The 24966-nt window shown below is 35.6% G+C and overlaps 1 protein-coding gene across 1 annotated transcript in view; it reads right to left on the bottom strand.

Moving 5' to 3' along the window:
• Positions 1–6174: 6174 nt before the first annotated feature.
• Positions 6175–24966, bottom strand: part of LOC137922733 (P protein-like) — a 61320-nt gene continuing 42528 nt past the window's right edge. Inside the window, exons 5-19 of the mRNA XM_068765780.1 lie at positions 24109–24244; positions 22294–22427; positions 17991–18180; positions 17013–17161; positions 16254–16457; positions 15402–15517; positions 14771–14909; positions 13132–13267; positions 12362–12459; positions 11207–11308; positions 10622–10715; positions 9620–9762; positions 8890–9000; positions 7979–8126; positions 6175–6880 (exon numbers count right to left, since the gene is read on the bottom strand). Of these exons, the coding sequence (XP_068621881.1) occupies positions 6702–6880; positions 7979–8126; positions 8890–9000; positions 9620–9762; positions 10622–10715; positions 11207–11308; positions 12362–12459; positions 13132–13267; positions 14771–14909; positions 15402–15517; positions 16254–16457; positions 17013–17161; positions 17991–18180; positions 22294–22427; positions 24109–24244 (2079 nt within the window). The 3' untranslated portion in view covers positions 6175–6701. The remainder of the gene's footprint in view (positions 6881–7978; positions 8127–8889; positions 9001–9619; positions 9763–10621; positions 10716–11206; positions 11309–12361; positions 12460–13131; positions 13268–14770; positions 14910–15401; positions 15518–16253; positions 16458–17012; positions 17162–17990; positions 18181–22293; positions 22428–24108; positions 24245–24966) is intronic.

Genomic DNA, 24966 nt, shown 5'->3' with positions numbered 1-24966 from the left:
GTTGTCACAATTATAGCAAGGACACTATACGAAACTCAGTGCTTATACTTAAGTCCATATCTTTAAGATATTTAAATTTTTTACATCAATTTTACTATATTCTGTTGTGTGTTCCTTGAGTTTAGTTTATAATAATTGATCGAAATAGCTGAAGTTATTTGATATTTAAAGCCAATAGAAACAAAAATAAACCATCTCGTCGGAATTATTTGAAAGTTTCGGTGCATGTAAAAAGATCCTTAGAAGAGATAGAACCTAGCGATTTCAATATACTGCATGTTTAACTACGAAGGTCACCAATATATTCACCTTCGTTATCAACATCTTTTTGCTATTCTGTATACAAAATCAATGCCGGAGCGGGAAAATACAATCGATTTTGTAAAATATGTCGAAAGAAACGACATTACTTTCCAGTCCCTCTAATACGTATATAACTATAAATAAACATATACATTACTGATAGATGTCTAGAGTTTTCGTAAGGCATATTCATCTCCCAATGCCACGTTGTTCAGTCCTGCTTGCATCCAGAGATATTCCGCGACTTTCAAAACAAAACAACCAATTTAGAAACATTCTTGAGCTTATTCACAACAACTGTGTCAAAGATCATGACATGTATAGTTTACTACTCTTTAAAAGACACACAGACAAACATTGATTTTATGTGTGTGTATATATATGTGTATATATATATTCACATATACGACACACACACACATACCTATGTGAAATCTATGAAGATGACCAGCTCTAGTTGTTTTGGTTTGCCATTATTGGATTAAATCAATCATTATGTAAATATGCACAAAAATAGAAATAATGACACATGTTTTGTTTTTAAATATACATGGAAAAGAAATTACAAACAAAATGCATACAAAACATAACCTAACTTTTATTAACTTTCAAGCTATTTCGATTACCAGTAATATTACCTGTATTATGTACTTAAATAGGTGCTGTGACGTCACAACTACCCCATTACTAAGGCTATATCATGGAGGTTGTATGTTCTATTAACATATTGCTGTCTGATCGCAGTAATGTCGTTGGTTGAATAGTTCTAGAGAGCTAATCATATATAAACATGTCTGTATGTTTTAGCTATATCTTTGTAAGACATTTTGGCCGAAACTACACTGATTATAAAAACAATGGCGTAGTTTTTGGTTAGCGACTGATTTATAAAAATTTATACTTAAAAAATTAAAAATTCATTTTCGAAAAATGTCCGCTACAGTTTTTAGGTATGCGGTAAGAAATTTACAAATACGTGTGTTTATAAATTATATCTACCTCTCATAAATCGTTTCAAAAATGCTTCATGTGTGTAGGTACTTATATTTATATTAAAGTGTATTTAATATGCCAGGATAACGCAAAAGATGTTTTTTATTTTCAAGGCATTTAGATAACAAATAGACAGGAACATATTCTGATTGTTATACCATTCCGTAACTATGTGAACACGACTGTACAGTACCCGCTGATAAATATTGCACATTCGCTCTAAGTTGGGGTAAAATAAAACCAAAAACACATGTTCACGTTATATTTACGTATTTAATTATTTAGGAAAATTACAACTGTACATAATAAACATCATTATACCTATTGCTAAAATGAGACATTGAAATGACAAATAATTAAAATAATTATCAAAAGAAGCAAATAATACTTGTTGTAACAGCTCCTAATAGATACCGTACCGTTTGTATTTCGTGCGACAGAGATAACGCTCTACTAAGCCGAAACTAGCCGATTGTCTTTTTCCAATGGTCGATGTGCAATATTTATCGTCGGGTATTGTAACTCCTCAACCACTTCTTCACGTATTCTTCACATTCGGTGAAAAGTCGATCATCGCTTAATATCGCTTGGTATCGCTGATGAAACGTCAGACTACAGAAAACACCTCGCCTCCCTCGAGACTGGTTCAACGGTAGGGAGGTGAAGTAAAGAAACAGATCTCTTTTTAAATCTGTACTTTATTTATCTTAGTGCAAGGTGCAATATAGAGTAGCGCAATAGAGTTTGCATAACTTTATTACTCTAATTACCTATACCTTGTGTGCGCCGTCAGCCCCGATTGGCTCGAATACATACAAACATATACTGATTGTTCGATTACCATTCCGTAACCATGCGAACACTTGACTGTAACTCCACAAACACTTCTTCACTACATCACCCGGTGAAAAGTCGATTATCGCTTGGGGAGGTGAAGTAAAGAAACAATAAAGCCACTTGAAGGACGAGTCTATTTTAATTTGTACTTTATCTCCGTGTAAGGTGCAGTAAAGAGTAGCGCAATAAAGCCCACATAACTATTGCCTTAATTACTTACACCTTATGCGCACCGTCAGCCCCGATTGGCTCGATCGTAAAATTCATTTTGTGTCGGATATTTAGCCTTAATGTAATAATATAGTAAATTAAAAGAAATGACAAAAATGAACACAACAGACAATTCGTAATTCGTCACGGCGTCATATTAGACGGCTAAATGTAAAGATCATTGCCGACCTCCTTTCTCCGCTGTACTGTAGTACTTCTTAATTTTGTCACATAACATTAAAATATACATAATTAATTTCCTTATAATAGGTGGTGCAAAGTTAATGTCATAATGTGAACGAGACCTAATTTTTAAAAATGGCGCCAAATGTCACTGTGCTTTGACATTTATAATATAGATATAAGTAAATATAATCCATCACTTGTTGGTAATTAATTCTCTAAATATGTACATTATAAATGTCAAAGCATGGTGACATTTGTCGAAATTTGTAAAAAATAAGGCGCGTTCACATTGACATTACTTATGCGCCACCTATATATACATATATATATATAAAAACCCATCACCTATACGTATATATATGTATATAAACTTGTTAACGGTTGTTCAGTACAACCTATGAAGTATATTGTTATATACCGTAATATACAAAAAAATATTTTCTTATGTACAATTTGATATTTATACCGAAGTGTTTTACCAAAATTTCTTACATACTTTGGTGCTGAATTATTAAACTTAATTTGTACTTAAAACTTGCTTATCCGTGCCTTTTATATGCCTTCATGTAATCTTAAATGTTATACATTTGATATATAGTATACTACACCTGTTCAAGATATAACTATCTTAATTCCAGGGTTGATACGTAGTCAATGAATAAAATGCAATTTTTTTTGTATCATCAAATGTTTTTGATACAATTATATATACAAATGTGATACAGGGCCTACTCGACTTAAGTTGCATTTAAGTTAGATAAATCACTTGTTTATACATACCGTATATTAAAAACTATATACAACAAATTTTTATTGTGATATACAGTACATTTGTATGACTTTGGGTGTGGTTACACTAGACCACGCCCTCTTTGTATGAAACTTGTATGGAATGTTTATTCTAGCTTTACTTTTAGAACACATAAAGCGTTCTGATTGTCCTAAAGTTAAATAGAACATGAGGTCGTTTATACCAATTTAGAAAGAATTTTAAACTTAATGTCAATTGTCATAGATAATTTTTATATATTTAAGGCTAAAGAATTTCTAGGACAGTAATGGAGAATCTATTGAGCTGGAGTCAAAATGTTGAAAAATTGAAACATTTTTATATCCCGAAACAGCCATAATTATAAAACAAATGATTAACATTTGGAGACAGGTTTTACCTAAAAGATAAATAGATATAATTCACTTATTCAAATATGGAACTTTTATTAGAACTCTTGTTGATCATTAACTTTTTAATCTGTTCTGCTTTTCACTTTACTCCGCTTCACAAAGTGTTATAGTTGTGGAGAAGAAGCATGAAGATACTTCATAACAACACATCTTTTAGTAGTAGAACAACACATATTTCATTGCGTGCCTGTATATATTTTAGGCCTTTTTTCTAAATTGTATATATTCCAAAGTCAAGTCCACGAATTGACTTACTTCCACCCTAAACTTAGCTGAAGTGTTTGGAGGAAAAAAAACATAAAAAATATTTAATAAAAAAAGATTGTTTTTTGTACATTAAATTAAATCATTTAAAGTATAAATAAACACATTTTGAATAGGTCTCATAAAATTGTTTTTATTTTTTTTTATTTTTGCATTCTTTCTTTTATGACCATTTTTGAAATTTAAAATTGTCATTTATGTGTGTGTGTGTTTTTACATATATATAAAGGACGTATCCGTCAAAGTAAAAAATTTGAAAAAAATATTGAGACATTTTTAAAACATGATTTTATTTTTTAACAAAATAATTATATTAAAAAATTATACATACATATATATATATATATATATATACACACATACATACAAAAGAATGAGTGCTTTCAGAATTAAATTATTAATGTTTATTATATATATATTTATTGGTTACGTTTCACAGGAAATAACTTCCCGTGTCAACAGATTCTCTATCACTGTCTTAGATATGCTACCAGTTATTTTGCCTCAGGCAATTGTTCTAGCAAATACCTTATTTTAGTGTCAATTATAAATATATAATTATTAAATAGCGAATCGTAGGAAGGTATTGTAGGTAGCTATGTATATCTTTATTGTCCTTACGTCGCTTTATGTAATGTGATATAATTTTGTTATAAACATAAATAAATATTATGAATATATTTTTGTTTTATTTCCCTCTTCTGGCCTGTTTAGTAATCACACAGTTAATCATAGAGTCCTTTCACTATCAGAGATACATTCCAGAAACAGAAGATTCGTGGAAGAACGAAAGCTACCAATATAGCCTAAATTATCAAGTGGACAGAGTAACATAATGCAAAATATATGACCCTGGATCGACAAGCGCACCGTATATTCTACGAAACACAAATGACCTCGTGAACCTCGACTTTTTGGTTTGTTTTCCTGTTCACATTTACTTATATCTTCAATACAATACTTAGACCTCAATTCCGTGTGCGTCGGATTCTTGATGTACACTATCTTGATCAATCACTAACTTTTTTATTAGTACATGTTTAAAAGGAAGTATGTTCTTAGGATTTAGACTTACGCATTTCATTCGACGCAGAAATCGAAAGTATACCATTTTCTAACTGGTTCTGTTAAAAATCTACGTGGAAGGTTTATTACCAGTTGTAGGCATTTTAATAACCAATCAATCTAATACATATTGTTGAAATTCATTGATCATAGGTTAAGTATAATTAAAACTACAATATACTACATATTAATTTTAATTCACGATAATAAAATGTATTATTATTAATCCTAATTAAAATCCTAATTGACTTGCAAATTGCGTACATATTCAATGAATACACACCATTTCAGAAATTAAAAATCATCAGCACGAAACACTTCTATTTCACATTCGTTAATTTATTTTACAAATTAATTTAAAAATAATTAATTCAAATATCACATTGAATCATTTTAATACTGATAAAATTTGTATATTATCTGTAATGTGTGCTCTTATATAAAAATTACATCGATACCTATGTTACTAATCGATACGTAAAAACGGTTTTGAAAACAAAACGCTTTTATAAAAAAAGATCTATAGCGGACGAATTGAATTAGCGTGTTTTACTTATTTTAATTATTAAAAAAAAACTAATTCTTAAGTCGTTAATTCAACGAACCACAGATACACTAAAATAAAAAAAAATTGACAAGTCCATTTGAACTGTGAACAGATAAAACAATCGATAAATGTTAATTACTAACTAAATGTTATTTGTATAACTTTTTATTCAGGTAATAATCGGAATTAAACAATATTCCAATAGTAATTTCATAAAAACTTTAACTTAAAATTTAAAATTAAAATTTAATTTGTGATAACAAATCAATTTCTTTAATTGTATATTATTCAAAATTTATTTCGAATAATACGTAAATTAAAATTGACAAAGTATAATTAAATTTATACTAAAATGAAAAATATGAAGAAATTTATTACAGTTAACCCATTTGAATCATAAGCATATATATACGTTTAATTTTTTATTACTAGAACGTAAATATACGTGGCAGCGTTCAGAATTAAAACAAAATGTTTCTGAACGCACACCCTAGTAAAATAATACAGACAAACACTGACACTGACAGCTGTCAAATTGTTAGAATCAATTTATTTTTTTAATTTGATTTTTGTTGAGCTGTATTTATTTGTAATCTAAAGGAAAAGCAGGAAAATTATTATTAAAAATTATATAGAAATATAATTTATTTAAAGTTGAAAATATAAAATTTTTCACGTAAATAAAAAATCAATTACTTCTCCGTATTTTCACGCGATGCAAATGGGTTAATTGAAAAAAATAACTAAATTATGAATTTGCAGCATACGTACATACATTTGAAACTTAACCAAACATTAGTGACTGCTTAAAAATTAAGTGTATTTAAATACATTCTAAAAGTCGACAATTTAAAAGCGAAATGAAATATCTCTTATGCCTACAGTTGTGCTAAACTATGTGGAAATATAAAATATTATAATTAAAGGCATACCGCAAGGAATGTACTAGAAGCACTGGTTTTCTTTATTCGTATCCTTTTATCTTTTTATATTTATTACACTGACTTTATTTAAAAATGCAATATATTTCTGAAATCATAGATAAATATAGTTCTAATATATATCAGATAACTACATTGTTTAGATGTTTTATAAGTTTAAAGGATCGCTTTCGTCAGTGCCATGTAAAAATAGTGTGACAGAATATAAGATAGATGGACGCGACGATAAGGTTACCGATCATGATCGGAAAGCCAATCTTCAGGTACTGCATGAAGGTGAAACGATAGCCGTGCTGGGCGGCCACTCCCGCGCACACCACGTTCGCGCTGGCGCCAATTAAAGTTCCATTTCCTGGAAAAGAATATTTCCTCATCATTCCTCACCATTGACGTTTGAAAGAGACCTTGATACGGTCTTCTTTCAACTTTCTTCAAGTCCTGCGAACCTTCGATGGTTGTGCGTTTTGACCTGCCAGTTCAAATTAACAATTCTCAATATGTTTCTTCGTCTACGAATCTTCCTATTACTGATACTATCTCAAAATCTTAAACATACCTTTTGAAATCTATATTTATTAAACGGTTTTATTTAGTTCGACCCGTACGGAATTTATTAAACGGTTTTATTTAGTTCGACCCGTACGGAATTTATTTGGATCAAAATTAGAAATTGAAATTTAAGCCCCTTCCCGTTGTCAGATTGATCTGAAATTTGGTACACACATTTAATTTAGATGACAATACAATATAATAAAATCAATAACATTGTAAATCTAAGATGGCCGCCGATACAAAACGGCGGATTACATATTTTTCCTTAACCCCCTCAATATGGGTATCAAATGAAAGGGCTACACTAGTAAAACACGATGATTATGTCAAAATTTAAAATTCAAGATGGACGCCGTTCCAATATGGCGGACTAGGTAAAAATTTTTCCACAACCACCACAATATGGGTATCAAAAAACCGTTTAACTTAAAAGTTTTTTAAATGTATTTATTTTCAATTTATATTTTTAATATAAATGTAATTTAAACTATATAACATGTATAAAATTAATATTACAATCAACATTTTATAAATGCACCAATAATTGTTATCGCTCATGCAACGAATGGCCGTTGAGTCCGGAAGGTTTTCGTGGCCCGCCTAGCCTGTAGACGCGGCGTGGGTATGTTTCCCACTGGCTGAACCCACGATATAGTTAAAGTCGCGTAAAGTCACTGGATACGGGCAGCGTATGGTTAGTCACTGTAGGGATCTTTGGGGGTACCTTATGCCTTGTAGTGGACTTCCATCGGCTGAAAAGAAGAATTGTTGACTACCATAAATTACCAAAAATCATCGTACAATTTCTATAAATACTGCAAACAATTTTCTTCTTTTAAAAGAAAATTTAGCGCATCTGCTATTTATGCGTCCGTGTATGTAGGTGATGAAAGAGTACCTCCAAGGCAGGCGCCGAAGCTGAGGGCGAAGGCGAGCGGTGGCAGTGGCAGCGCCAGGCCGGTGGGTGAGCTAAGCGCGGCTGTCACACGAACCATCATCGTCGTTAGCGGGATGTTGTCCACGAAGGCTGAAGCCACGCCTGACACCTGCACCGACAAATCGCTTTCATTATCATCATTATTAATCCAGCTGATGATAGCCAGAGATAAATGCTCCGTACATTTCCAATCAACATCTTCCGAGGACCTCGAAAAGTACGGAAAAATGTATTGTCTAAGATTAAAGAATTACAAACATTTTCAACCATCGTTTAAGCCATTTGAGGACCTGCACAGAGACGTGCCTCACTCACTGAACTGGGCTACCTCTATTTATCTATTAATATGTACCGATACCGCTATACCGTCTGGCGAGATGAGGGGTACGAAAAAAGTAGAAGTAAGTATCCCGCGAACGGTCTGATGTAACGAAGCAACCTATGCTTCTCCTCTCTAGCGACCTCAGGCGCGGCACAGCGCTTTCGGTAGCAAAGTAAATAGAGTCCATGATATCAGAAAAATTATTCACCAGCACCCAATCGTCAAAGTGCCGTACAAGTTTCTGTGCATGAAGCAAACAATGGACACATTAAGAATCTTACTAAGTCAGTCTTTTTTTTGGTTTCGGGGGAGGGGGGAAATCTTCCGGACGTTCCAGATGCCCCGCCTCTGGAGAGAGGACAGGGGTATGTGGGATTCCTACCAACTAATGGATGGTGACCACGAGGCCACATCCCCATGCGCTGGTAATACCACGTTGGATACAGTAGCCGGAGCAGTACACACTGCTTAAATTAGCATAGAGGGCGCAACATTCGCGACAAACTTTTTCAGAAAGGATCTTGGTCGGATGTGGTGGTTATTGACTTACCCACAAGATGAGCATAAGTGCGACAGTCAGCCGGGACTCTTCCCCCACTTTAAGTATTAGCGACTCGGTGATTTTCCCGATCCAGGATATCAGACCAAGCTTTGATAGTACCTGGAATACAAGTGAATGTAAATTTTTTCATTGTTTTTAGTTTTAATTTCATTCTAGTTTTTAATATTTTTTAAATGATGATAGAATGAGAATCCGGAATCCTGTTCCACAGGTTCATATTTACTACAGAAGTCAGTAGACTACACAAATTTTGTAATAAAACTATGTAAATTGTTAGTTGCCTTTAATAACATACTTTCGTTTTAAAGGAGGGAGCAATAAGACTGAACAGTAGTAAACCAGCTGCAGAAGATTGAGACATTATGTAGTAAGTCGCGGGTTCAATTCCCGGCATAAAATCTCATATAATTATCTAATGGATTCAAGCGTTATTTTGCGGAAATCCATCCTAAGTAAGAAAAGGACCGATATGTAGCTACTTCCGCTATGCAGCAGTGGTCACTACACACGTGAACTACCATTTATAAGTACTTCTATCTTTTCCTTACTATAGTTGTCTGTAAGAGATTGCCTTGTGTGATAAGACCGCCCATTGTACTTTTCTGTATATTATTGTAAAACTTATTAAATGTATCTTAACGTGTACAATAAAGAATATTAAATAAATAATAAGTACTTTTAATTTTAATTACGTGTTAGTTATATTAAAAGAACTCACTTCCATGAGGACAAACAGCGCGGCGAAGAAAAGCAAAGTAGACCACTCCACCCTCGCCAGAACAGGTTCCAGGTCATCCCTCTCCGCTAGTAGGAGGAGTAGCAACGCTCCTAGCAACGCGGTCCAGCCCAATGACAGGCTCTCTGAAATATCAGCATCATAAGTATGATGAACTATGATATACTAACAGATTCAAACATTAATCCCTAGTGCTGTCTCGCTCGCGCAGTACCACACACAGACCTGTGCGGGTTCACGCACCCACGAGTTGTACTACGCAAAATGTATAGTAGCCCTTAGCCGAATGAATCAAATGAAGCAAAGAACAAAGAACCAAATAGATTAGCAATATTGAATATAGTGTTCCTTATACATATGTTTGACGAACTTTACTCAACGACCTACTTCTAAAGAACTAAAAGGTCTTTTTTTATGGTCTGTCATGTTGCAGGATAGGGACATTATTTAAAAATAATTTTTTAACTTGGGTTCTCCTCTCTCGTCCTTCCCAATTTCTTGTACTACATCTTCTTTCATTCATCACATTTTCTTTTGTTCTCTTCTTTCATTCACATTTCTTACACACATAGTCCCTCTTTCTTCGCCATATTCTTTTGTATTACAGTTAGTTACGGTTTCAACTTTCTTTCTATGTATTTTTGACCTTATATCTTAATATTGATCCTTATTATTATTTATTATCATCTTGATAATTCTTTTACGGTATTTTAGGAATTTTTGGTGACGTTCTTTATGTTACATTAGGAAGGTGATGTTTCTACTTTGCACCCTATCGTCCAGTTCCACCTTACACTCCTATCTCTCTCTTGCGAATACGAGAGACTAAAAGGTTCGCGAGCGTCGAGGGTGGGTCTCCCATTAGGTTGACCGACCACATAGTCAGGTTATAGGAGACCTATGTGGAGGCCTATGGCATATTTATCCTGTGTCTGGAATAATGATGATGAAAAGATGATATCCGTACTGGATGCCGACACTTACGGAGCTCAGGTATGGCGTGCAGGAAGAACACCACCACCACGAAACCAACACACACCGCCGACTTGATCAGAAGCTGCTTGTCCCTGATGCGATACTGTGGAAATTCAACTTAATAAATCATACTTATAATTCATCTGAATTATATTTAACAAAAAACTAATTACGTACACACAGACGAAGGAGGTTCGTATATATATGGACGGAAAAATTAATTTTTTGATGACACTACAGAACACATTGTTTGGAGCAATTTTTAATTTGTATTACAAATTATTGTATTGAAAATATTTTCAAATTTTCCTTCAAAATAGAAGAAAACGCAACCGTAGACCACGAAAATTTGTGTTTATAAGTTTAAGTTTATAATAATATAACATAAGAATAACACAAAGATGGGTGCTTTAATTAAAAAGGCCAAATATGCACCTAGATAACAAGCACAGTTCTCAATGTATAACAAGAAATTCTGGAGAAGGCCCATAGGTCAATGGTAGGTCCATTCTTCGGTTGTTATAATAAATTTCCGCGTTATACGAGGAAGTGGAGTTTGTTATACGGGGTTCGCGAAATAACAATATAACATACCTTTTGCTTCATTTGTGCGAGTGTGGAACAAAACAGCGGATCGGTCTTGGATTTACCGCCGCCCGCCTCGCGCTTCACCAACGTCGCGTGGAGTTTCTGTACCTAAAAAGGTACACATTATCAATGACAAAGCTGAGATAGTTTCACAAAGATATATGAAATCAACTTTATGCCTTGATTCTTTTTTTTGTTTATTTATAACATCACAACCTCTTTGGAGAACAGTACATGAAGAAAAAATTAACACGTTCACTGCGGCTTGAGGCCGATTCAGCCTCATAGTAAACTTTGCACTGGTGCGGCGCGTAAAACTCGTGTTTTCTCTCTAGTGCGGCGGCTGTTTACACTCAACCGAAACATGAGGCAGAAAAGGCCTCAACCGCACTACTAGGAAGTTCAGCTTGAGGCTGATTCGACCTCAGCCGCACCAGCTGAAAGTTCTTCAAAATTGGGCCCGCAGTGAACGTGTTAAAGAGATACAAAGTCGATGGAGAAGTTGATTGGTGATAGGTGCAAAAGTTTTAAGGGGAGAATGTATTGCTCATTTATCAGCATAGCAGTCATAAATTCTGCACTGCAAGGCATGGGACTCCCTTATAAATTGCCACGACGACCGGTCCTAGGTTGTCCACATTCAGCGATTTCTCCCGACCAAATCGTCGGTCTACCTAATGGGGGAGGGGGGTGAGTCTACCCGTTCATGGTCACCATTCAATGGGCTGCACGAGCGATGTACCCCGCTCATTGCCATTTCATACGAGCAATTCTTCGAGCTGTTTGGTGATCTTGGTTCTTCTATAGATAGACTCATTTCTGATTCAATCTCGCAGCAAAACTCCATGCATAGTCCTCTCCATTGCTTTGGAGACCTGAACTTCTTACGTAGACCCTCATCTTCAAACGTTATGGTATTTTGGACGAGAAGAGAACTCGGATCCAAGTTGGATTCGGCAAATGATCACTTTCTCGAAGTTAAACTTCAAAACAGTCAAAAATTAACGTTCATATTTCAACTTCATACAGGGTGTTCAGGAATAAACACTAAAGATTTAGATAAATTAATGAGCATATACATTGTCCTTAGAAACTTTTACACCTATAGTCAAACACCATGTGAATCTCTTTCTCAATCTCTTTGTGCTTCATTGTGCAGACCTTCTTCTCCAGGGCGCGTCTGACGATGTCCTCGTCGCGGGAGTAGGAGGCCAGGGAAGCAGCCGCGCGTCGCCAAACCGCTATTTCTTGACGCATTTCTATAACAATTTTAAAACCAGTTTAAAATGGTAATAGTAAGATTAAATTTCGAATTAATGTACATGAAGTATATTATTTCAGTATCATCATTTCAACCGTTAAATGTCCACTGCTGGGCTTCCTCAGAGATATACGTTAGGACTACTTAGACTTTAATAAAGTATGGTGCTCCCCTAACATAAACGGGGCCTTCGGAGTCGCGTCAGTTTAGGGTGGGGGCCCTAAACTCCCACTAGTTTTAGCGACTCTGAGGCGGACGATGGTTCGACGTGGTCTCGAACAATCGTGATAGCACCACTTCGCGGCGCACATGTCCGGTTCAGTAGAGTCGCTTCGGCGAAACAGACTGCAGTAAGGATTTCTAAAAGGTCTAATTGTATATATATGAAGAAGGTTAATAAACGTTTTATGTCTTAAAAATAATGGTGATGGAACACAAGTATGGAATATTTAATAGAATCAGGCGCTACCTCGCGGAAGTCCATCCTAAGTAAGAAAAGGACCAATATTTAGCCACTTCCGCACATGCAGTGGTAGTCGTGCAATAAAATGCACCGCCCGCCAGCCCGCTGATAAATGCGTATGCGGCAAACAATTCGAATCACACAACCGCCACCGTCAAATGCGGAAGTGGCTAAATATTGTCCTTTTCTTACAAGTGTGGAACTCACCTTGTACGTCTCTCGGCACGGTGTGTCGTAAGGTGTTGATGTCACGGAACATATAACGCAGCTGCAGATAAGTCTGTGCAGCTACCAGTATGATGCCAATACCCATGTGCAGGGTAAAAGTTGTGAAGTTTATCCCCTGCGGATATATCAAAGGTTAGCAAGAAGTACATATAAAATGTAAACCGTATTTAAAGGTAACAACTTTAACCCTTTCCACTACAAGGCTGTTATGTAGCATCGATAAAATTTAATTGAATTATAGTATCTTGCGATTCTAGAATATGTTTCATTCATTCGTGAATCAAACATTTTAGTAACAAAAATCTTTCTTGTTTTAAAATTTTCCGCACAAAGAAGTATTACACCATGTCGAGTATCACTCGACAGTGGAGCTTGTGGAACAAAATCAGTGTCGAGTGACACTCGACATTGGAGTGGAAAGGGTTAAAGTTGTTTTACTTTTGAAGGCTCCGTAAAATTAGAATTTTTATTAGCAACGGTGTCCGGTGGTAAATTTTGAATTGTAGCAATCGTCAAGATTATTTTGTCAATGTCGCTAAGATAGATGTTTCAAAAACACTTTTAAGATTACTTCTCTAATAATCATATATAGTTTAGTTCAGATAGTTGTTAAATGCACGCGGTTGGGTTGGCAATTACAAGAAAGATTGAAGCCCACATGCGTGTGTGTGTGTGTGTGTGTGTGTGTGTGTGCGCGCGTGCGCGCTTGCACCCGTTCTGTGTGCGTGTGTGCCCCTGTGTGCGTCTGTGTACGTGTGTGCGTCTGTGTGCGTGTGTGCGCGCGTGTGTGCGGGTGTGTTCGTGTGTGCGTGTGTCCGCGTGTGTGCGCCTATGCATGTGTGTGTGCGGGTGTGTTCGTGTGTGCGTGTGTCCGCGTGTGTGCGCCTATGCGTGTGTGTGTGCGTGTGTCATCGAAAATTAGTTCACGGAACGGAAGGGTACGTGAACTATACAAAACTAAAGCAGTTTCTGAACCAGCATTAGACACTGATGGATGATGAGGCAGTCAAAACGAGGCTTTCCTGATTGAGTGTGCATTTTATTCATATACTGAGTGTGGAGTGAAAGTGTGCAGGGCAGCGTGGACCACTCGGCAATCTAAGGAAGGATACTGTTCCTACCTCGGATCGCCCAAGCCGTTCGCAATGGCGGCATTGGAAGACTAACACCGTTTACGTTACGCGCGGTGACATATAATATATTTAAAAATCTTTCATCTTATATGCTACAAGACAGAATATTTCATATTTGCTTTTCAATCGACTAGCAGCGCCATCTAGTGTACTCGTACATGAATTAAATATACATAAATGCAGTGACAAAATTACGGTAATACAGACTACATAAAATAAGACGAGATAGCATGTAAATTTTAAATTTTTTAAAAAAAAATTGCAGTCACCGATCGGTTTACAAAATCCTGAAGCAAAGCAAATTATCATCACCATACTAGCCGATCATCACAATACATCATCGTTGGTCCACCTAATGAATAAAATTATAATTAGTAATTGTCACAGTGGTGGTAGTTGTGGCAGTGATGGCAGATGTAGCAGCTATAATTGTGGCAGTTCTTTTAGTGATGGCTGTGGCGGTGGTAGTAGTTCTAGTAAGAAACCTCGTGCAGGACGGAGGGGTGGCTGGCTATGATGACGTTGGGCGGATCTCCTACAGGCGTGGCAGCGCCGCCCACGTTGCTGAAGATCACCATCGACATCAGCACCGGGACTGGATTCAACTGCATCACCTCGCACAACCTGGTCACCGAGACAAGCGTTTTAATATCCCTCAAATTCGATGTTCACTCATGATTTTTTTCACAGTAACAAGCTATACACTTTTTAGGCATGTGTACTTATTTTATTTATTTTAAATAGGTCCAGCGATGGTAACATTTTTATTGCACAATATATTACATGCATATATATATATATATATATATATATATATATGTGACACGCACGTGTGTGACGTGATATCGCTACCGCCGCGAGTTGGACACTGTTATACAGCTTGAGAGTCTCTGTTCTTCGTCGGACGATGACCAGCTCGATCTTTGGCTCCGGAGCCTCGTAGATGGTGAGCATCCAATAACCTTTCTCTGTGCGGTAGCCCGCGTAATATTATTTAAACTGGTGACTCCTTTAGGCACTTACCTGGCTGGCAATATTATAGATAAAAAAGCTAGGACTTAATTTTGCTCCCTTGAGGTTGGTTGACAAATAAAAAAGATATTAAAGAGTCAATACCTAATTGTAACTGGTGTCATCAAGAGCACGGTAGTGACGTTGTCGAGGAACGTGGAGAAGAACGCGGTGAAGAAACACAAGCAGTTGATCAGTGGCCATGTTCTTCCTCCTGTTACCTGTAACATACAGATACGTCGATAACTCGATCATGATATATATGGCGAGTCCAAAATAAACCGCCATCATTATTTCAGCTGGACGTACACTTCTGGACTGCCTTGAAGAGACCTGTATCCTCCAGTCGCGAGTGTTTAGGGTGGGGGCCCTGAACTCCAATTAGCTTTAGCTACTCTGAACCCGGCAGTTAATTGATGTGGTTCCGAACCACCGTTATATCATATCCAGGGTCAGGCTATCAAAAACAGCAAAGTGCGAAGAAAGATCGCGTGGTGATCCCTGACCAGGAGGTAACGTAGTCACTTACATCGCGCAGAGGACGATGTCCTTTCCCCAGAGACTGAGTATCTTGAACATCTAGAAAATGTCCCTCCTCTCGAAATCAAAAAAAGGCAACATCTTCTGACTCCCTTTTATAATGTCCTCTATCTATCTTGTGGACTGATGTCATATTCTTCGTATGCTGGAATGTCGTCTTCGCTCCAGAACAGAAGTTCCAGAAAAATCGACAGCCATATTTAGTTATACGAATAGTATCTATATTTAGATTTATTCAAATAATTAAAAATTAGGGAATGTAAGAAGCTAGATGAAAGCTGCTTCCAACCTTTTGAAATTCGGCCTTATTTCTATATCTACATTACGTTCGTTCTATCTTCTTTTCTGTTATGTAGATCTTAAACGCAAATACAAGTGTGATTTCATCAACTTTAGTAGTAGTAAAAGTAAATTCACCTCAAAAGCTACTACTGCAAGGTAATCAAAAAGGCCAGTCTCCGCGAGGATCGCTACAAGCAGCATCATGCTGAACAGTAGAAGTAATGTTTCCACATCCAGCCATGACACCAGTTCCGGCAGCGAGGGTCGAGCTCCTCCCAGTGCCAGTACAGCTATCCCCAAAGACGAAGACAGTAGCGCTGCGACCGTGCGATTCACCACCTGTGCGATACCAAGAAATGGATATACAGAACATACGGAGACAGAAGATATACGTGTAGTCAGATTTTTGAGAATTATCCAATTTGTAAGAATAAATGTGTTAATAAAAAGAGAATAATCTGACCACAATTTCTTATTTCATTTCTAAACCCTGTGACCTGGGAACTATAAATTGAAATTAAAAATATGTTTATTCGTGAAGGCAGTATAGCCTGCCAGCTGGGAATTCTAATCTCCTATGAAGAACAGACAAATAACTCAACACTGTATAAGTATATAAATGTTGACTTGTTCGTCATTATCGAAAATTACTTCTAATATTTTTTAGAAGGAATCATGTTATTTCTATAGATCATGAGATGCTCTGTTGATGTTGTTCTTAGACATATAAAGGTATAAAGTAAAAGTACTAACAATTGAAACATATCAGTGACAGTATTAGGATTTCTATAACTATTCAAGACAGATATAAATCACAGTTATTATTGTACTTTTTGTATCCTAGATTCCTTTGGAACTCTGCTATAGCACATTGCAAATCAGATGTCAGTTTACCTCGAAAATAATAAGAATGTAGAGAGTCGCTAGTAGTAAGGTCGCGTAGATGATGCCGTCTTCTTCTGAGATGGGATCCAAGTGGTAGCTGACTACGATAGGCACGGAGTTATTACTAGAGCTCCACAAACACAGTGTCACTTTCGTATCTAAAATTAATGATAAAGTTTAACTCATAGATTTGAAGTACACGAGTGTGGTCTAGTCATAAGATTTAAATAGAAAATAAAATTTGCAAATTAAATGGATCAATATATTACATGCACTGTTACTAGTAACACCACAGATCTTCTGAGAGAAGAATTGAATTTAAGTGAAGTTGAAATTCATAAACTTGTAGCAAAAAAACTTTAAGATTTCAAAGAGTACAATTACATGATTTAATTCAAGCAAGATGAGGACAATTGTCACATACCATATATGAATGGTCTTTGTACGAGGAATAGATGACGATATTGAAAGGCCACCACAAACGTCGCTTTGTAATTTAGGATAGATATCTAGGGACACAGGAAAAGAAAAGCCTTCTGTAAAGCTTTGTGAAAACACTTGCTGAATTAAAGCAAAACATTCCAGAACAAATGGAAGCTATTCAAAAAGCTGAACTTGCAGGCGTGTTTTTGGACGTTCACCTACGTTTGGAAGAACATTCTCGAAGGTCTGAAGGACCATGTAATTTTTCTAAAACACTTGATATTCTTTGTTTCGTTTAATAAAGAAATATATGCAATAAGTTAATGTGATGAGAAAACTAGAATCATAATAATAGGTTACAAACTGTAATATTTTAACAATAAAGTAGAGGTATGAAAGCAGAGAAGAATACTAAAGGAGTGGAAGAAAAATAACGAAAGATGCTGTTAAGGAAGCAAGAGAATTGTTAAAAAAGAATTACAAGAAAAAAAATTATACCCGAAAATGTCTACGATCATTATACAAAGCATTTTAATTAGCATTAAGATATAGATAATATATTACCGAGATTGTTTGAGTCTGGATCTAATTCATACGCAATGGTCTCCATTGTTAGTTCCGTCACGTTGTGTGTTTTATTCTCGGACGCCTCGACGGAATCTTCTTCCAGTTCCAAGATCTTACTATCTGAGACGCTTGGCGCAAAGTTCATGATCGCATCGGCTTTCAGACGCACCGACCATATCGAGGAGTTCTGTAACAGAAGAATATATAGACATAACTTGTATATTTTTTAATTTTCTTTGTTGATCAAGATCATAGTCTTCTTGATCAAATATGACAATTTATTCGAGGCGAAGAAGAAAAGGAAAATGACAAAAAAACGCTTATCCATAGGCCGACTAAACTATATTTTTACTGCTCAAGATATATCTTGAAAAATCGCTAGAAAAATAAATAAATCTTGACACATAGATACAACAAATACTTAGGATGTACTGTAAGTTTCTTCCCATTTTTTATTAATGTTTAAAGTAGATTTAATAGGATATATATGAACCAGTTTTCTTCATAGCCTCCCTACTTCTCTTAGGAATCCTCGTTTTATTTGCCTTTCTTTCTCTACCGCCTCGTCGTGCCTCTACCGTATTTGGGACAGTGACTTTATTATTATTAATTTTATTTATCATTCTCCTTTCATCTCTCTCAATTTCTTGTAAACTCTTCTTCTGTTGTTCACGATCTGTTTCTTCTTTTCTCTTTCATATCTTCTTTCACACATTGCCTTTCTTCCCTCGTTCTTACTACTAGATCACAGATTAATACAGTATCACAGTTTATTTGACTCGTATATAACTTATTTACTTTCTATTTTTATTTTCTAATAATAATTTTTATCTTATTTATGCACCTCTTTCTGCTTGCAGGTAAAACTTATCGTAGATATTATCCGATCCTTTTGTTGTATCCTTGAGTCTTATTTTTATTTACCACTGCACTGTACCATCTTTCTACAGAACTTTAGGAAGACAGGGCAACATTTATTGTCGATGATGAGGAAGGAATCTTTTCTTCCTCCTCGTGACCAAGGTGAAGTCCCCCGAAATACAAGGCAGTCGGAGCAGAAATCCTGGTTATGCCCTCTCTAATATATAATCTAATATTAGTGCAGCTTTGCAATATATTCATTTACAAGTGTTTTCATTATATCTATTGGATGGAATATATAACATGGAATTTTATTGAGGAGTGAAGTAATTAGTAATAAATAGTAGTAAACAGTGCAAATCTAATCTGCAATGTTACTTGCATGATTGTCATGAAGTATATTTCGCAAATTATTCTCTCGGCTTATGATAAGAAGAAAAAAAAAAAGAGACTTTATCACCGATTAAATGTATATTCAAAGCTCTGATTGTCAATATAAACACAGCCACAAAGAGTTACTCATAGCGTGATGCGTGAATAAGGTTATTGGACAGCCAAACAAAAGAAGAGACAGTTAAAATCCTAATAACAGAAGAATATTTTGAGAAAAGCATAGACAACTTAGATGTTTTCAAAGCAAAACTCAATGAAGGTTATACAGATGGTGTATTAAAGTCTTTACGAGCTGCAGTTAAAGTTTGATAGCTTGTCGTAAACACCATTGTATGTACCGTACTGTTATCAGTGCAATGGCGTCACCGTACAACATGTTTCCTTGTTTATAACAGCATATATGATTACGAAACGGAATAAGTTGAAGCGACTTTCAGAAAATCATGTCACAGGTATATCGTTGTAAAAAAATAGTATTATATGTAAATTTAATGAGAAATAGTGAATAAATTCATTGCAAATTTGTATGTTGGCAGCGGAAAAAAAGCAAAATTTGTCTATAAAATCACACTTCATTTTTGTAAAGACATATAAAATGATCTAAAGTTGGATGGGTTCATTTAAAACGTTTTAGATATGGACAGAAGTACAACCAATATATTGAAAGATAAGATATATTAAACCTGGTATGGCGGTTGTCAACTCCGAGAGCATCATACCTGGTTCACCCCTCTATAACGCGATGTATCCGACACCCGCTCGGGGATTTCATAGAATACATTTAATATTATGATCAAAAAGTAATGTGAATTGATTCATAAAACGAAAATTCTATCAATTTCATCCCGTTCAAATTAATCCTCGATGTATAGAATGCACTTTTGCCAAATCTTTTTCCAATCTTAGAAACAATCGGAACAGTCTTTTTGCAATATAGCCTTCAAGATCTGTTTTGATTTGGTTTTAATCTCCTCAAATGTCTCAAAACTGCGTCCCCGTATTAGCTTTTTTAGTTTTTTTAAAAGCAAGATGTCAGATGGAGTCAAAACAGGTAAATACGGTGGTTACGGAACGATATAAGTTGATTTTTGGTAGAAAATGAACCGATGTAGTATGACATCGACCAATCAAGACTAGATGTGTTTGAGACAAAAAACATAAAATGTTTTAAGCTGTGCAAAATGATATTTCAACACTATCAGCGAGGTCTCTGTTTGTTGATTTTCAAGCACCAAATCTTAGATTTTTTAGATGTGGCCCTGGTCAACCTTAAATGACAATTTCACTTTACTTTTTGATTACTTACTACTGATAGGTATGGGTGTTACATTTTTAGATCGAATGTACTATCGAATAATATTATCTATAACGATCATTTGAGATGCAATTGTAGTGAATGCTATTTTTGTGATCTGAAATATATCACTGCAAGACAATTCTTTACTGTTATCTACTTCATTTCTTTTATCACCACTTGAGTTCTACCAGTATGACGGTGATCATTTCATATACTATGAACCTCTATATCGTTTAATGGAGCAATAAATTAATATATTTTATTATTATTTATAGTTTAATATGACTAAAGAGGTTTCATATGCCTGACTGCGTCATATGAAAACTCTTTATATTTTTATTTATTTTTTATACTTTTTATATTTGACAGTTTGTATCGAGATGCAGTTTCGCTTGTCATGTCAGTCTATTGTGACGTATTATTTTACTGTTACCTAGTTTTTTAAAATTATAATCAAATTACCACAATCATTTGATAATCAACATCGAGTAGAACCAAAATACAACGTACAAAAACAAAATACAAACAAGACATATCGTTGAGTTTGACCACTAAAACTGTGAACTTTTTGACGGATCTAATATAAAAAAAAAAAAACTTTTATAACATTCAAATCTGTTGTGTTTATCATAAGGAAAATATTCACATTTACAACGCCTGTCGAACAGAGAACAATTATACAATATGTTGGTTAGTAATATTACAAATGTATATATTATGAATTTCATTGGGTTTTCTCTAGGATCTAAATTAGAACTAGCCTGTGTTTTAGACGAGTTTGTTCCTGTGTATTACATCAAACATATATTTACATGAATTATCTGTACAAGCTTGGTCCAGTATAAATCTCTTGGTTATGTTAAAATTTGCGGGAAGTCCCAACAACTGTTTTGAAAGAAATAGAAAGGAGTCGCTACTCAACAACCTTTCAAATTTATTCTAGATAAGTCTTCAGATAACCTATTCGTACAAGATGAACAAGTCTATTCATATTTAAGGGCCGAACACGTATGTAGTGTTTTACGCAATCGTTCGTGTAACGACACATGTTATCGCTTGTGTAGATTTCTCCTACACGCTTAGTATGCGACAAACTCGCTACATTTTTAGGTCATGGTAACAGAATTGGAAAATTTTTGTACATGCGGGCTAAAAGCGTACTTCCAGTAAACAAGGTAAAGCAATTTCAATGACGATTAATATAAAATTTTCGAGATAATGTTTCTTTCTACGAATGATCGTTATTGGCTTAAGCAACTTTACATATTCCGCGTGATTGAGAAGATAGGAGGGCAGAGGATGTTTCATCTAAACCACACTTTACGTAACCCTACAATCTTTTATAAAGTAGACAGAAATATGTTCGTTGACCCTACTCAGGGGCAGCTCTAGCTCGTGTAGCGCCCGTGTGCAATGAAACCCTGGCGCCCTCTAGGCCTGACCTCCCCCCTCCCCCCGCTACAATTATTAACTTTGCCGTCGTAACGAAAAATAAGTAGATATAGCTTATAATATGGTATCAGTTACGGCCTTGCTTCTGGCGCCGCCGTCTCAGAGAGCGCCAGAAGCAAGGCGGGCGGCGTCCCATGAGACGGCGGTGCCCGTGTTCATTGAACACCCTGCACAATAGGTTAAGCCGCCCTGACCTTTCGGCTGATATGATGATAATTATAGTGATGATGGTTGATTCCGGACTTGTACCTACCTAGATGACCTAGAGAAAGCTCTAGAGATCTATCAATAAAGTACCTGTTCAGTCCTGTATGAAGTCCTCTGCAGCCAGATGTGCAGTACGTTTGTATCGTTCGCCTCTACTTCTTCCAATGGTCCGTTTAAATTCACCAAAACTCTCAACCTATCTGACGAGGTACCGACTTCATATTCTGTAAATAAAGAAATAAGTCCAACTTTAACCTTCGAATGCCTTGGAAGAAAGGATCGGCAAGAAACCATCACCTCACTAGTGAGCAATGAGGAGTCATAAAGCCTTCCTACACTTCTGTAGTAACGTCATAGAACCTATAAGAGTATAAATAAATGATATAATTGAAATAATTTAAACCAAAAACTAAAAAAGAAAGTGAATACTAAACAAGGCTAATATAAAAAAACAAATGAACAAACAAAATTAATAGAGGATGTAAATGTTGGATCTCAAATAGAAGGAGATGGAAGTGAGGCGATATACGAAAGGAAAGGTAAGAGAAGGAATGCAAGATATTGTGGAGGGATAAAAGAGAAATGAATGAATATAAAGAAGGATGAAAGAGGACTATGACAATAGTAATATTCAGTTAAATCATTTAATTGTATCAATAGTCCCTGAAACCATGATAAGGGAGATAGAATTAAAAACCAAAAACAAAATAGAACCGATTGAAAGCATTTTTTTTACAAAAACGAAGAAAGATAATGCTTATTAATAATAAATGCAATAGGTTCTTTTTATTTAATGGAATCAGGCGTTACCTTGCGGAAGTCCATCCTAAGTAAGAAAAGGACCAATGTTTAGCCACTTCCGCACATGCAGTGGCAGTCGTGCAACAAAGTGCACCGCCCGCCAGCCCGCTGATAAATGCGTATACGGCAAACAATGCGAATTACACAACTGCCACCGTTAAATCACTCAACACGTGTTTCTACCCTCCACGGGGCATCTTCAGGAGTTATGTTACACCGATTAGTGCCAAACACAGAGTCACCACAAACACAGGTTCTTTGTATAATAAAATACGCAACGTGATACGGCTTCAGTTAAACTGAACAGACCACCTTTCACAAGCTCACTCCTAAATTGTACCGCATTCCAAGCCAATCAAGTTCAAGGTCAGAAAACCTTATCTATACGGACATATTATATCGGACTAAGTAGCACTAAGCATATATAAAGGAATAAAAAAGAAAAAGGAATGGAAGAAGTTAAAAAGGATAAGAGACGAGTGTAACAATATTAATAACAAAATGTTTAATTGTATAAATATTCCTTGCTTTACCGTGGTAGGGAACAACGAAAGGTCCACAAATAGAAGAAAACCTATGAAATATTAACATTACTTACACTGTGTTAAATAAATAAAAATTAAGTCTTACTTTTCTAATTTATTATTATCATCACCATTTCAACCATATTTTTATAGTAAGAAAAGGACAAATACTTAGCCAGGGCGCTGATAAATGCGCATGCGGCAAACAATGCGAATTACACAACTGCCACCGTTAAATCACTGGCGGGCGGTGCACTTTGTTGCACGACTACCACTGCATGTGCGGAAGTGGCTAAATATTGGTCCTTTTATTAGTTAGGACGGACTTCCGCAAAATAACGCCTGATTCCATTAAATATTTATATATATTTCCAAAAGGACCTATTGGAAGGTCTGTCTGCCTTGCGGGACATTCACTGGTAAGTCCGCGATCTCCTTTCTCTAGAGGATTTCGCACCCATTTTTTCAATGCGATATATGGTTTGATAACTATCGCTTCAACTTACCAACTTATATCACCTATGATGAACGTAAATAGTCGATTTTAGTTTCACCATAAACCCAATTCCATTTTACATACCTACAATATTTCCAGACTCCACTGCGGCGTGGAGTACCACGTCGCTTGACTCCGTGTTGAGGAGTAGGGACACAGTGAGAAGCGCCCAACAGCCCACTAGTGCGCATAGTTTAAAAATACGCAGAGCTCTATCAATCTGTTAAAAATAGTACTAATTACAATAAGAACTATATATATTAAACGGTTTTATTTAGTTCGACCTGTACGGAATTTATTTGGGTCAAAATTATAAATTGAAATTTAAGCACCTTCCCGTTGTCAGATTGATCTGAAATTTGGTACACACATTTAATTTAGATGACAATACAATATAATAAAATCAATAACATTATAAATCTAAGATGGCCGCCGATACAAAATGGCGGATTACATATTTTTCCTTAACCCCCTCAATATGGGTATCAAATGAAAGTGCTACAATAGTAAAACACGATGATTATGTCTAAATTTAAAATTCAATATGGACGCCGTTCCAATATGGCGGACTAGGTACATATTTTTCCACAACCACCACAATATGGGTATCAAAAAACCGTTTAATTTAAAAGTTTTTTAAATGTATTTATTTAACAACGAAATAGTTATATGTGGCCATTGCGACGGAAAGGTTTTCTAGAGGTAATCACGAGTCGGTAGAGGAGGCGTGGGCAGGCCGCCCACTGTGTGGGCAAATGACATATTTAAGGTTGTGTGTTGCAGGACTGGTCATCATGACATTCAATACTGATGCCATAAACACTCAACGAAAGGCCTTGCGTTTAATTGATCGACATTTTAAATGCGAGCCTTTATGGAAATAGGAATGTTTCTCCACAAGAAACTTCCGCAAAGTATCAGGAAACTAATAGAAAAAGAATA

Source organism: Battus philenor, unplaced genomic scaffold (genome assembly GCF_028537555.1).
Source record: "Battus philenor isolate CCGP_79_NKW_IND1 unplaced genomic scaffold, ilBatPhil1.0.hap1 SCAF_20, whole genome shotgun sequence".
Lineage (NCBI taxonomy): Eukaryota > Metazoa > Arthropoda > Insecta > Lepidoptera > Papilionidae > Battus > Battus philenor.
Note: the sequence above shows the minus strand (reverse complement) of the source record. Positions and strands in the feature narration are given on the sequence as shown.